This window comes from Gopherus evgoodei, chromosome 6 (genome assembly GCF_007399415.2).
Source record: "Gopherus evgoodei ecotype Sinaloan lineage chromosome 6, rGopEvg1_v1.p, whole genome shotgun sequence".
Taxonomy (NCBI): domain Eukaryota; kingdom Metazoa; phylum Chordata; order Testudines; family Testudinidae; genus Gopherus; species Gopherus evgoodei.
The window spans coordinates 106,120,325-106,135,774 of record NC_044327.1 but is presented as its reverse complement, the minus strand read 5'-3'; the positions used below and the strand labels follow the sequence as shown (position 1 = coordinate 106,135,774).

General features: G+C 42.5%; 1 protein-coding gene across 1 annotated transcript in view; it reads right to left on the bottom strand.

The window, feature by feature from the left end:
* The window catches only part of PAIP1 (poly(A) binding protein interacting protein 1), a 37,556-nt gene extending 25,719 nt beyond the window's left edge, over nt 1-11,837 (bottom strand). Inside the window, exons 1-3 of the mRNA XM_030566372.1 lie at nt 11,485-11,837; nt 8,879-9,048; nt 3,900-4,088 (exon numbers count right to left, since the gene is read on the bottom strand). Of these exons, the coding sequence (XP_030422232.1) occupies nt 3,900-4,088; nt 8,879-9,048; nt 11,485-11,722 (597 nt within the window). The 5' untranslated portion in view covers nt 11,723-11,837. The remainder of the gene's footprint in view (nt 1-3,899; nt 4,089-8,878; nt 9,049-11,484) is intronic.
* Between the last annotated feature and the right edge of the window lie 3,613 nt (nt 11,838-15,450).

Sequence of the window (15,450 nt, the reverse complement as noted above, 5' to 3'; positions counted from 1 at the left end):
ACGACACTGGTGATCAGAAAGAGGATTATGGCTAGAAGTTACAATCAACAGTCAGAGGCTGAAGAGATGGGACTGGGTACAACTGTGAACTGTTAGGAGGGCTTGGTTTGCTAGAATCCAGAAAGGTGCTGTGCTGGGCATTTGATAACATTGTTCTCTACAAAGGTAGCTAGTTCATTTTACTTTTAAGCCTTCAGTGATGAATTCACATAGATGGTTGTTTCTCTTTCTAAAAGGCAAAGCTAAATGGAAAAGCTATTGTTCAATAAAACAAACTGACTGTTCACTGATTAGCAAACATTAGCATATGAATTCCTGACAACATGCCTAAAACTGAAGGAAGGAAGTGGTACAAAACAAATAACATTTGTTTTAATTATTATAGTCCAGTCATCAAGAGTTCTTCAGGCATGGATAATGGATTCATGCTCTTCTAGGAAACCATTTTCTTCTGACTCTTCAAAAGAAAACATGTCATTGAAATTTTTTCTATTGAAATGAAATAGCAGAAAATTGATTAGTTTGATACTGCTGGAAGCAATACATTCTCAATACAGGCATCATAGTCAAGACTTCTAATAACTCTTCAATTTCAGTTTCTTTCAGAAGAAGCCTGCTTGTCTGCAACATCCAAAAAATGGCAAATTCTGCGATTATGTCAGACTTGAACTTGATAGGTAAGATACAAAATTACTTTATGGTAATCACCTTCAATGTAGCACAAAATGAATAAATTAGAATAAGTAACTAAAGCACTTCTCTCAATATATATACTCCACCAGACAAACTTACACTTGTGACTCCACTGCTAGAGACAGCAAATGGAGAAAGATAGGAAAAAATGAAGAACCAACACCGACAATGTAAATTGGTTTGTCAAACGGGATAATCAAACAATGGCTACACTCCAGAGAGGAAAAATGCTTTCCTACTTAATTATTAATTCTACATCTGAAATTAAAACCACACAGCTTTATATCCAAAATGCAAATGATGCCATTCAAGAAGGATGAGAAAAAAATACTGCCATGGAGGCCTTTACCATTTGCTTAATGAAAATAAAATAAGGTCATCCAAAACATCTGATGTATGGGCATTCAGCACACTATTTAAAAGCCATTGACAAAGTAACAACACTGGAAATTACAAAAAAAAAAACCCACTACCTGGCTTAATGCTTGGTTGAAAAAGGAGAAATCATGCCTCAGCTTCCCTAAGACACTCTAGATATTTTAGGAAAAGTGTGTGTCTATCCAACTGTGATAATATAAATAATTTTGCACTATGTAGGCCATCAAAACAGCACCCATTTGATAGAAGAGGGTACTAAAATTACAAACATAACTGAAAGAGGTTTCAGAGGGATTTGAAAGATTACAGGCTGAAGAAAAGTGCTGCAGTTTCGCTGGAATCTCATTTGAAATAAGTGAAGATCTAGAATCACACAAGAATAAAAATGCCAACATGACTGAACCAATCAAGGTCAGAAGTGGAATCCAAAACAAAACCGCCTCTTCCCACCCTCACACCCAAAATGTAGCTGATGCAGTGTAATCCTACATTTTGTCCTTCTCTAATGTTTAAAAATTGAATATTCAGGTTTCTAGCCCAAATTCCATGTTTCCAAAGGATAGTGTGACAACAATGTTGCATCAAACTGGTAAAAAGTTGTAGATGTCAAATCATGAAAGAAAACAGCTGAATTCAGAACGGACTGTTTTAAAAAAAATAAAATAAATCTGTATTTCTGTCTAGTTAGGACACCATCAAATTGAGCAAATGCTTATAACACACTGGAATTGATTTGTTTAAAATTTTTGTAATAGGTTAGATGCTGAAAAAAATAATTAAGCTTGTAAAATTGTAATATCTAGGAGATACTAAAATAATTGTATGCTTAATTAGTAGATTGGGAACTCAAATATTATATTCTTGTGTTTAACATACAGAACTTCAAACTTTTTAGTTTGGATACTATAAGTGCCTTATGTTTAAGATGGAGTGATATTGTATACATTATACATTGTACCACTTTGGGTGGTCCACTTCCACTGGTTCCTCTCCGCATTTGAAGAAATCACAGCAACTCAAAAAACAGGCTAATGCAAAAGATGGTTAATTGTTAAAAAAATTACAGTTGTCAGACAATTTTACTCTAGATGAAATCTCCTTGCTACTTCCATATTTTTATATAAGTTTTACTTATTTCCTCCCGCCCCAATAAACTTGAATTGCATACACTAGATTCTCTATTCATGGTGCTCCATGGAGAATTAAAATTGGAGAAATAACAGTGATGCTGCCAATTGAAGCACCGATAAAGGAAGGAAAGAAGAGTTGGATGAACTGTTTGCTTAACTGAAATCAGTCTTTTTGGAAAAATAGGAGAAACTTTATACAGGCTAGGCTCCCATATGACTGATCAACCACACATTCAGCTCAATATTCTTCAAATTATGTCAGACATCAGACACCAAAACCAATGTACAAACTTACACTCTCCTGAAATATTTTAAGATCATTCTCAAATTCTATTTCAAACAACGTTTGTTATTTTTCACTTTCTGTAACAAGCAGTAATTACAAAAGTTGCATGAAATTAAGCCAAAAGCCCTGGAAGAACAATTGATATTAGCTCATTAGCACAAAGAAAAATTGTTCTTAACCTCTAAGGATAGGACAAGAAGGAATGGGTTTAAATTGCAGCAAGGGTGGTTTAGGTTGGACATTAGGAAAAGCTTCCTAACTGTCAAGGTGGTTAAGCACTGGAATAAATTGCCTAAGGAGGTTGTGGTATCTCCATCATTGGGGATTTTTAAGAGCAGGTTGGACAAACACCTGTCAGGATGGTCTAGATCAGGGATTGGCAGCCTTTGGCATGCGGCTCACCACGGTAAACACCCTGGCAGGCCGGGCCAGTTTGTTTACCTGCTGCATCCGCAGGTTTGGTCCATCGTGACTCCCACTGGCCGTGGTTTGCCATCCGAGGCCAATGGGGGCAGCGGGAAACAGCACGGGGAGAGGGATGTGCTAGCCGCCGCTCCCATTGTCCCGGAGCAGTGAACTGTGAGCCGCGATCAGCCGAACCTGCGGACACGGCAGGTAAACAAACTAAAAAAGTGAGCCTCAGAAGTAGGACAAGAAGTATCCTTTTCAGTCCCACATAAGTGAATCTCATACTAAGGATATATCTGCGCTGGGGGAAGACCCGCAGCAATGAGTCTCAGATCCCAGGTCACTGCACTTGCCCTATGACGCTAAAAACAAACAGCGGAGATATTTGGGTACAGGTCAGAACCTGAAGACTCTCTCCTTTTGCAGGGTTTCAGAACCCGGGCTCTTACACTGCTATTTTTAGCCTTGTAGCACAACCCTGAGTCCATTGACCCAGACTCTGAGACTCACCACTGTCTTTTTTCTGGGAGTGGGGGTGGGGAGGGGGAGTGTAGACATAACATCTACACCTAAGTTGCAAGGCACTGTCAGAGAGCAAGAGAGAAATGAATACAGCTGGAAATGGTAGTGCAAACAAACAAGTGATATTTATCCTCCTCCTTGCAGCTATGAAGAGTAACCCACTTCCAGTCACTATTTTCAATTTCCAGGGCAAAAGCAAAAATAAATAAAAACATCCACAATAGAACCCGGTACCACCAGCAGATGCAAAGGAATATGGGAAATTGATGCTGTCAGCCCTGGGCAGCGGGGCTCCTGCTACCCGATTTCATTTCAATTTTGGAGAAAAACTGATTATTATGTTTTTTTCCATCTGAGAATTTTGGGTTTTTTTTTTTTTAAATCAGGGAAAATTAGGATTCCTGGTGATTTTAATAAATTCATGCTCTGTAGCAAAATCCTGCAACAGAAAAATGTTATAAACAGAACAATACACAGGCTACCTGTCGATAGATGAGTTCAACAAGCTCTTGTAATGCTTCATCTGTAGTGACCCACCCATTCAGTGTCTCTGCAAAATGCTCTATTTCAGTTTCAAAACAGCCTGGTTGTTCAGTGAGGTGATTTAAGAAATCCTGTACGTATTCTGTCAGAGTTGGATAGCTATCACATCCATCTTCAAAAGAGGAATCCTAGAGCAATGAAGAAATATACCTATGGTTAGAGGCTACTTAAAAAGCAATCTAACATACTAACAGTGGCCAGCACCAGATATGTCCAAGGAAAGTGTAAGAATCCTGATGTGGGATGATTTCCCTCCCCCCACCCCCAGCAACATGAAATCTCATCCTAATCTCTAATAGTTAGACATTGGTTTAAACCACAAAGCATGAAGGTTAATATCCCCTCCAAAAATTGTTAGCACTAAGTATTATATATAACTCTGGATATTCTTGTTATCCATATAAATTTCCAGTCCTTTTCTGAATCTTGCTAAGCTCTTGGCCTCAATGATTTCCTGTAGCAATGAGTTCCAAACAACATTTTTTAACAGTCTCCCAAAAACATTTTCACAACATTTTATGTTTTCCCCTTAACTTGTTTTAAAATTTAATTAAAACATTTATCTGGTTTAATTTAACAGGACTATACATTATCTAAATTAAGCCGATAAATATTTGATAAGTTATAGACCCTACTGAAGGGAACAAACTGAACCAAGAGTACTTTTGGGGAACTGTGACTTTGTAAAGACTTCTTCAGACCATAAGATGACAAATCCCTTCCACAGTGAGTTAACAAAAAATTACTGAAACATAATTGTCAACTTTAAATAATATCTGGGAAACACTAAACTTGACAATGATTTTACATCCATATTTTTATTATATGCAATGCTTAATTAACAAATCCTCTCAGCTTGCCAGATATTGTATTTCTACATTAAGTAGTATTGTAGTCTTTATAATAATTCAGTAAACTATCATGTGAATATGTGAAAAAAATTAAGCATTGTAAAATAAAGTAAAATTATTCTTTCCCATAACTGCCGAGTTACTGCATAGCAACCGCAATTCACATTACAAGGTACAGAAGAACAGGTGCAGGTTCAAACAGCATCCTTGAAATCTGCTTCTACAGCCAGAGTGGAGTGCAGACACAGCAACAAGTAAAAGAAACAGCTGATAGTCAGAAGCAACAGCTATTGGGATGTACTGGACACCCTCATTTGGCAAAAAGATGAAGGACTTGGAGATGGGAGGAAGATGATAATAGTAGGAGGATAAAACTGAATTCATTTTTTGAGAGTGGACTCAAGCTTCAGTTAGCTTAGACATGTCCCTGCATTAACACACCCCCTCTGTAGTTTAATGGATAACTTCTGTACCACATCCATCATATACAGCTCTAGTGTACTATAGTTTTGAAGGAATTATGTTTGAGGACACTGTGTACCAAATGGGAGGGAAAAATGCATTATACATATTACTACTGCCACCAATATAGGACCAGCTTGGTGTCACCTGATACACAAAAGGACCAATTTAAATCTAGCACTAAATCTTAAAAAACCCTCAGGCCACTAATAATAAAATAATAATAAATAATACCTAGCTCTTATATAGCACTTTTCATTGGATCTCAAAGCACTTTACAAAGGAGGTAAGTATCACTGTCTTCACTAGTATCTCAACTAAAAGAAGGTCTCTGTTATAGCCAGGAACTCCAGAGTGATCCTGGTTATTTCTAAGTGGCAATCAGCTAATAAAAAAGACAATATGCTCACAAATTTATTTAGGGTCTGATCCAAAGCCATTAAGATCTGTTGGAAGATTCCCATTAATTTCAAAGAGCTCTGTATTAGGCCCATAGTATGCAATCCTTCAGATAAAGTCAATAGCAGCAGGACAAGACTGGAATCTGAATGATCCATAGCAAAAAAATCTACTTTTCCCCAAACATAGCCATTGTATGAATTGTGACAAAGTTCCTCCTCTACCTTGGTGGGTCCTGCACTTATTGGCAGATTTTGCTCACCTTAGTGATCTTCCCCACAGTCTGGATCAACTCCTCCTGTGTCTGATCAGAGTTGGGAAGTTTGGGGGGAACCCGGGCCCACCCTCTACTCTGGGTTCCAGCCCATGGCCCTGTGGATTGCAGCTGTCTATAGTGCTTCTTGTAACAGCTGCAACTCCCTGGGCTACTTCCCCATGGCCTCCTCCAAACGCCTTCTTTATCCTCACCACAGGACCTTCCTCCTGGTGTCTGATAACGCTTGTACTCCTTAATCCTCCAGCAGCACACCCTCTCACTCTCAGCTCCTTGTGCCTCTTGCTCCTCACACTCACTTCCTCTCCTCTGGCTCCTCCACCCAGCCTGACTGGAGTGAGCTCCTTTTTAAACCCAGGTGCCCTGATTAGCCTGCCTTGATTGGCTGCAGGTGATCTAATCAGTCTGTCTGTCTTAATTGGTTCTAGCAGGTTCCTGATTACTTTAGTGCAGCCCCTGCTCTGGTCACTCAGGGAACAGAAAACTACTCATCCAGTGGCCAGTATATTTGCCCTCTACGAGACTCCTGTACCCCACTGGTCTGAGTCTGTCACAGAATATTAAAGATGTTATGATATAGAAAGACTGAAGAGGTAGTAACAAATGTTTGTTTTAGAGAGAGACAGAGAAACAGATTGAAAGGCTGTGTGTCAAATCCTTGGCTGCAAGCCTGTCCCACCCCTAGTAAGTGGTATAGTAAAATAGTAAGCACTGTCCCAACATACCCTAGCTTGAAATGTTGGGCTAGATTTGTAGATAATTGTTTTAATTACCTATAATTTATCTTTTTTTTTTTAAGTTTTCTTTAGATTTTCTAGAAACATACTCCTCTGCCTTTAGATTATATACGGACCAGCTGAATCTTATAGGACTTTACAATGCAACCTCATTGCAATCTTAAGCAGAGAGAGGTTGGTGCCTCTCCATAATCATCTGTAGAAACAGTGTGTAGCTTTATACTTGAGTAAATCTTATGAAACATCTACTGAACTCAATCCCCTCTGCCAATGAATTGTGGTAGGCAAGGAAAGAAGTTTACCTGACTCTGAAAGTTACTGAGGTGAAAACACTCTAGCCTTCTGCTGGAGTTACAGTAATGTTATTGTTGCATGTTCTACTCCTGGGGAATTCTGAGCCGCTGCGTATGCACAGAATTCATGTCCACTGCATATTTCTCTGCTTCCCTGCAGAAAAGTGACTCCCTGATGGGGAAGTAAAGGGAATATGCAAGAGCAGGGTCACGTGCCCCTCCCCAGCAATGTGGGTACCTGATTTTGGGTTCCCGGAGCAGGCAGTGGAGAGGTAAATCACCACTGTGAGCGGGGGCGAAGGGAAGGATCTGGGGATGCCCTGGCCGGTGGTACCTGTGTGGATAGGGCTGGGCTGAGGAAGGACAGGACTTGCTCTTTCCCTGCCAGAATCACTTCAGTTGTCTCTGAATTACAGCAGTTATTTAACAGTGCACAGCAACACTATGCTGCAGATAAGACTACAGAACTAATACTGTAAATAAAAGCACTGGGAGACTCTTAGGCACAAAGTAATTACACAATTTGAATTTGATCTTAATAAGAGAGTTCAACTGCTTACTTTTGCAAAAAATACTAAGGGGATCTTTAATGAACTGAAATCAATAATCTTTTGGTTGTAAGTGTCATCTGATCAAATAATAATTTTAAGACATTTCATGATTCTCATTTATGAGAAACACACACATATTAAAATAGGATATATGCAGTTTTCTATCCTACACCAATTATGCTGTCTGCTTTAAAGTACTGCATCTTTTCATTTACATATTTCAAATTAACATATCTTTAGAAAGCAATGTATTCTTCTGTCCTGGTCCTTAAGTCATGCAAAATGCGTACCAGCATTTTAAACAGGAGCATCAAGTCAAAAAATATTAACCAATATGTACGACATGACAAACTGTAGCAAAGGCGGAAATGTTTATGTGCCTGCATCATGCTCTGGAGGGACCACTTCTTTCAGGGAAAGTTTAGCTCAATCTCATCTCTACTCCTTTGTCTTCAGAAACTGACAAATGGTACCATTTGCTACCCCTTGTATTCAGCTTACTGGTTATTAGGTGATGGAATAGCTGACAGCAATAGTTGGTCCAAATACAAGCTTCTGATTTAGAAGTGGCAGACTCTAAATCCAATTACCAATAGGTTCTCTTTCCCCATGTTTTAATAAAGCTGATGTTAAAATTGGCAATATAAATTAGAAACTGGAAGTTACCAATCACAGATGTCACTCAAATCTAGATACATCCATGTACAAAAAGTGTTTACACTGTTAGCCAGTTCAAAAGCATGTTAGCTTTTATTTCTCCATCTATGTTTCTCAAAACACAGTTTTTATATAAAAAGTGGTTGTCCCACCATTTATAAAACAACAGCATTAGAGTTTGAGGGTTGGTTGTTCAGACAATATAATTGGAATGCTAAATGATCTGAGTGATTATCATGGAATAAATGGAAAGGGAGACTGCAGGAATTCTCAGCTGCCTCCCCAGGATTGGAATTATTACAAAGGTAACACTCAAGACAATAGCACAGATGGTCAGATAGGTCCACCTTGCATTATACTTATAAGATGGTCATGAAGAAGCATTGCAGACTCAGGAAGAGACTGCCTGCTGGGATATTGGTCAAATCAATGTGTGGTGAAATCAGGAAGGAATGCAGTTATCTGGGACAGAAAATCAGCACACGACAAAGACTTGCATGTATTCTGTGGTATTCATTCAGATCCCTTAACATTCAAATTTATTGCTGCAGAAAGTGGACCTCTGTAATGGCTGAAGTTGGTGGGGGTAATCTAGTGCTTTCAATCCTCTGACATCTCACACCAAAAAATTATGAGAAACAAGCTGACAATTTGAACCCAGCTAGACACCAAAGACAGAATATTAAACACTTACTGTAAAACTAGGATTATATCCCGACGGATAAAACTCAGGTGCATTCACTGACAATTTTGACGTTGCCACTGGCGCCACAACCAACTGAGGTTTAGCCATTGCTGATCCACAATCGTGAGCTGCAATTTTATCTTGGGATACAGGGGGGACTTTTGTCTGCGGCATATGTTCTGTAAAGATTTTAAAAGCCATCATGTTACGTTAACACCTCAATCCTAGAATTTATCTAACATCTGCAATTTCACGCATGTAAACAACCATACAATGGAATTCATATTCTTGGGGGATGGAAGAGAAAGCAAAATCACTTCAGGAATCACACATAAAGCAACCTGCAGAGAACTTTTTAAAATTAGTATTGTAGTCTTCAAAAACATTTTAGGCCTATTTACACCTTAGTCTGGTCTGCACTGGTTTTGATAGAAAACTTGTAAGGATCTCAGATTTTTGTGAGTTCATGTACCTTAACTAAAACAGGAGAAGGCTCTGAATCTTTAGCAAACATTTTCTCCCAAATATTTTAACAAGACACTTCTACACAATCTGACTGAAAATTGAGCGATTGAAAGGAGAAGAGATTTCTAGTTTCTTATAATATCATAATTTAGGCTTTGATAAAAACACTTACGCTCCTGCTTAAGTTTACTACCATAAGTAAGCTAATTTACAACAACAGGCCTACTCATGGTAGTAAAGCATATCCAGTAAGTGTTTGTAGGATCCGAGCCTTAAACAGTTCTCTAATCAGCACAAAAATTTCCAGAGTAGACAGGATCTGAATTTCTAACCGTAAAAACCAAACACCACAATACCACATACATGACTGTTTTTAACAAAACACATTTCAGGCCTTTTCTACATTGGAAAGAAGCAAAAGCTTATTCCCCCACTGTTTTTTGCAGGTCCCCTTTAAGATAATTATACAAAAAATCTGAAACTACAAAAATCATCATTTCTAAATCACAGATGTCTGAAGAAACATTTGGCTAATCTTGTGGATTTCTCAACTTTTTTAAAAATAAGTCTAAGACTGTCATTTATTGACAAGTACTATGAAAATTGCTGAATGTATATTTTACCAGACCACGCACCCTGTTGTAAGTCATTGCATGAGAAACTGATCAAGTTATATTTCTTGTTTTCAAAAGTTATCTGCATTTTCACATGTATTTTTATACCTTTGTTCTCTTTAGTTAGCTGAACTGTGGAAGTAAAAATTTTAATACTTATTGTTTCTTTGTTATCCCATACAGAATGGGAAGAGACTGTCTAGGAAGGAGTATGGCAGAAAGAGATCTAGGGGTCAGAGTGGACCACAAGCTAAATAGGAGTCAACAGTGTGATACTGTTGCAAAAAAAAGCAAACGTGATTCTGAGATGCATTAACAGGTGTGTTGTAAACAAGACACGAGAAGTCATTCTTCCGCTCTACTCTGTGCTGGTTAGGCCTCAACTGGAGTATTGTGTCCAGTTCTGGGGGCACCGCATTTCAAGAAAGATGTGGAGAAATTGGAGAGGGTCCAGAGAAAAGCAACAAGAATGATTAAAGGTCTTGAGAACATGACCCATGAAGGAAGGCTGAAACAATTGGGTTTATTTAGTTTGGAAAAGAGAAGACTGAGAGGGGACATGATAGCAGTTTTCAGGTATCTAAAAGGGTGTCATCAGGAGGAGGGAGAAAACTTGTTCACCTTAGCCTCTAAGGATAGAGCAGGAAGCAATTGGCTTAAACTGCAGCAAGGGAGATTTAGGTTGGATAGGAGCTTTTTCCTAATAACTGTCAGGGTAGTTAAACACTGGAATAAATTGCCTAGGGAGGTTGTGGAATCTCCATCTCTGGAGATTCTTAAGAATAGGTTAGATAAATGTCCATCAGGGATGGTCTAGACGGTATTTGGTCCTGCCATGAGGGCAGGGAACTGGACTCGATGACCTCTCGAGGTCCCTTCCAGTCCTAGAGTCTATGAATCTGCTTCAGTAAACTATTTTTAAAGAAAAAAAAATTGCTTTAGAAAAGAGCTGAGGAGGGAACCATTTATGAAAGGTTGAGATACAAATCTCACAATCTGCTGCCAAATAAAAGAGACGTGTGGATAGATAGAAAACACAGAAGAGGATAGTCAGGGGAAGCCTATGGCGCTATATAACGCAACATCACATCTAACAACCTGGATACAGGCGTCAGCGAGGAGGTTATAGCGTCCTGGGGAGATTGGGCAGGTGCCTGCCCTGGCTCTGCTTGTTTCAGTTGAGGGTGCGGGGACTAGGTTGAATCATGGGCTGTTAGGTCGCTGCTCACTCAGGGCCCCTGGGCGAGGGGCGCAGGGCAGCTCGTCAGTGGGACGAGACATAGGTCTCGCGGCCTCTGCTGTGCTGGCCCTAGAAGAGCAGATCGCGCGGTAGGCAGGACGGTGTCCCAGCAAGTAGGCAGTAGGCGAAGGAGCGGGCTCCGGTGCCCGGTCGGGGTTCCCTGGGGCTCCGGTGCCTGGTAGCTGGGGATTCCCCGGGGCTGTGGCGCCCTGTAGTTGCGGGAGGGGAGCCCCGGCGCCCAGTAACTGAGGGGGGGGAGGGTTTCCCCGGGCTCCGTTGCCGGTGGCTGGCAGTACCTGCGTTTCCGGTGCCCGGCGGCGCTGTCTTGGGCGGCCGAAGCGGCTCCTGCTGCTGCAGGAGGCCCGGCTTGTGCTGCGGTTCGGCGGGCCCCGAGCCGGGGAAGCCGCTGCCTCCGAGACGGGCCCCGCCGCTCCCGCTCTCCGCGGCGCCGGATCCGCTCAGCAGGGCGCCGCCATCTCGGCCCCGGCCCTGGCCTCGGCCGGCACCGGGAGCCCGGTCGAAACAATCCGACATGCTCGAGCCGGGTCGCTCAAGCGCTCATGGGAGAGAGGGGAGGGAGCGAGAAGCCGGGCCCGAGGCAGCTCCCGCGGGCCGCTTCCCTCCCTCACGGCAGCTGCTGCAGCCTGAGCCCTTCACTTTCAGTTTCATCCCACACTCGGTGGCGGCTCACAGCGCCCCCTAGCGGCCGGAGGCCTCCCATTACCATAGTAACCCGGACCCCGCCGAGACCCGCTGTGCATCGCCGAGGCGGCGGGGGTGGGGGAAGCGAGTCCCGCGCCAGTGGCCTTAGGGGGAGCATCTAATGGCATTAAATAGAACAGAATTCGCCTCACGTCACGCCACGTGGAATGGTTTCGGGCAGGGTTGTGGCGTGGTGGCAGCGTCAGGAAGAGCCAGCTCTGACTCTGTGCCAGCTGAACCCATTCATAAGAGCAGGGCTGGATTTAGGGACTGTGAGGCACGTGACTGCCTGTGGTGCAGAGCTTGGGGGTGCCGGGTTCAGGGTGCTGCATCTGTTGTTAGTGACAAAGGGGAAATAAACAATGTGGCCCATTCCCAACAGCTGACAAAAAGGGGTGAATATCAACAGAGATCTGTGTTCATACCGGGGTGAAAGTTACTGAAAGGACTTACCCCTATGTTGGAGTCCTGAGTGGGGGCGGGGCCTCAACCAGAAGAGGCGGGGCCTTTCAAGATTGAAAGGTCCTGGGGCTTTGGCTATAGCTGGGAGCCCCAGGGCCTTTAAATCCCCCTGGAGCTACCAGCTGCAGAGGCATCTGAGAGCCCTGGGGCTCAGGGGTAAATTAAAGGGCCTGGGGCGCCGGCTGCTGCGGAGCTCTGGGTCCTTTAAATGCCCGCCCAAGCCCAGTTGCCAGAGCTCCGGCTGTGATTTAAGGGGCTCGGGGCTCCCCACAGCGGCTGGAGCCCTGGGCCCTTTAAATCGCCACTGGAGAAGCCAGTCCAGTCTGGCACAGCATACCGGTTCTTGCCAGTATGCCGGACTAGACTGGCTTACTTTCACCTCTGGTTCATACTCACCCTTCTTGTCAATTGTTGGGAATGGGCCACAGCCTCCTTAGCACTGACTCCACACTTGTTAAGGCAACTCCCATCTTTTCATGTGCTGTATATTTATACCTGCCTACTGTATTTTCCACTCCATGCATCTGATAAAGTGGGTTATAGCCCACAAAAGCTTATGCTCAAATAAATTTGTTAGTCTCTAAAGTGCCACAAGGACTCCTCGTTGTTTTTGCTGATACAGACTAACACAGCTACCCCTCTGAAACCTGGACCTTTGTAAAATTTCATGTAACCTTCCAGACTTTCTGAGAACTACATTTTCCTTGATCCTCCTAGATTTTTGTCAGACATGCCACCATGAGTATGTACGGGGCAAGAAGTCACCTGTCTGCCAGTGAGACAGAAGAATGAAGTGATTTGAGAGCCCAGCTGTGATATCGTGAACCTTGTGTAACTGTACTTGTGTTTTAAGACATGAAGAGTGTAAGTAGTGACTTAAAAAGGACATATTTAATGAGATGCCAGCGATATCTATTGAATCCCTATCTATGCATCAATATAAAAGAAATTCTGTTACTTCTTTTACCTTGCTTAACACATAACATTTGATGATTTTCTAAGACTGCAGAACATAGACTTTTGCTCTCCCTAAGGGTATGTAAACTTATAGCGCCCTGAGAGGAATGGGCAGGTATCTGCCCTGGCCTATTACTACGGTTCTGCATGTCCACACTACCTTCTTTGGGTTGGTGGTGCACATCCTCACCAGGCGCACTTCCACCAACCTAAGAGGGGCAGTGTGAGGAGGAGAGAGCCAGATCTCTCAGCTCCGCTAGCAGTTCCCGGCTGGAAGCCTTGCTGCCATGCCCCCGTCCTCCTTGGCTCCCTGCTGGGAATGGGGAAAGCCACCTGGAGCTTCTCGCCTCCCAGTTCCCTGCCAGGAGAGGGGTGCAGGCTTCTTGCCCTGGCTTGCAGCCAGGAGCAGGGTCCATTCTCGCCCGGCTCCCAGCTGGGAGTGGGGTCTAGCCACTCAACTCTCATGGGGAGCAGGGGGCAGCTAGGCTCTACTTTCATTGTTACTTACATTGGCTGTTAGCCAAAGTGTCTGCACAGACATTGCATCGCCTTAACTTCACCAACATAAGCCCTACACCTCTTGTGAAGGTGGAATTATGATGTTGGTGTAGTAGGGCACTTACATCACTGGGACAAGGCTAGTGTAGACACTAACATAATTAAGTCAACATAAGTTGCCTTACATAGACCAGGCCTACTACTGTCTGTTTTCCCTTGAATAAAATAAAAGATATTCCCAAAGAAGCCTTTACGAGTTCAGTATAGGAAGTGAAAAGCTCAAGTGCAATCTAGTTTACAGCAAGGGGTAAATTTGATGGGAAAATATCTGAAACAGAACAACCATGGGTTCTGGGTGAATCACCCCCTTTTGGAGAGGCTAGCCCACCAGCCCCATCCCTTTCATCTGAGGCCCTGCCTGCCAGAGCACCGAGCCTCTCCCCATGGCCGGAGGAGCCCCAAGCCCCCCGCTCTCTCCTACAGGTACCACTTGATCTGTATCTGATCACTGGTAGCAATCCTCTTCCCTCACCCCCAGACCTTCCCACTGAAGGAAGAGCACTAGACAATTAACGGACTGCAAACAATAAGATTTATTAAAATAACTCAGTACAGTAAAAGCTGGGTTATCCAGCACTTTATCAACCGGAAAGCTCTATTAACCGGCATTTCTGATATCTCCCAATACAAATCTTGACTCTAGTAACCAGAACTAGTACACTGTGCAGGAGGTTATGCAATTGCACATTCTGCACTCTACTTTTATGCAAAAGAGGCAGGAGACAAGCAAGCAAGCAAGCTGATATCAGGGATTTATTCAAAAAAGCAGCTTCCAGGGTGAGTCATAGGGTCATTACAGATTCAGCCCAATCTCCTACACCTTCTACATCTACAAAGATACTTGATGTTGATAATGATGACCCTGAGGCACTGCAAGATCCTGAAGTGCCTTCTGAATCATTAAAGAAAGATTAAATTATGTTCAGTATAGTTTTAGTGTTGTGTATTTTTAGTTATCTGGGTGTTCGTCATGCACTGCCAATAGTGGTATGTAGTGTCATAAGAACCTACCCTATAGAAAACTTTACCTGTATATGACGAAGTGCTTCAAAAAAACCAAACACTCTGCAGTGCAGTACTACTACTGGATTGGTGAGCACCTGTCTACTATTTTATACTTTATTCCTTTATTGTATTGTAATTCTTTGAAAATTGGTAATCCATTGGAAATATAACTTAGTTAACCAGAAATTTTGACTAACTGTCACCCTCCATTCCCTCCCCCTCCCCAACATGCTGGATAACAAAGCTTTTACTGTAGTTAACACAGAAATTTGGGTTAACTACAAATGGGTTAACAAGATAAACAGATAAAACTGTACATCATCATTTCACAGGGATACCAAGAGTGGAACAAGGATGCCACAACAAGATCAAGATCATGGCTGGAACAGGAAAGGAAGAGGACCACAACCAGAAACACCACAGACTGGACGATGAGGATCACAAACGACACCAGCTCAGGAACTCACAAACAGGTATGTTGATCTTCTTTCTTGATGTTATTCTGCAGCCACTGGGCTGCCTCTGGGACGGACAGCACACTTTCCTCCTATTTTCTTTCAGCTTGACTTGATATACAG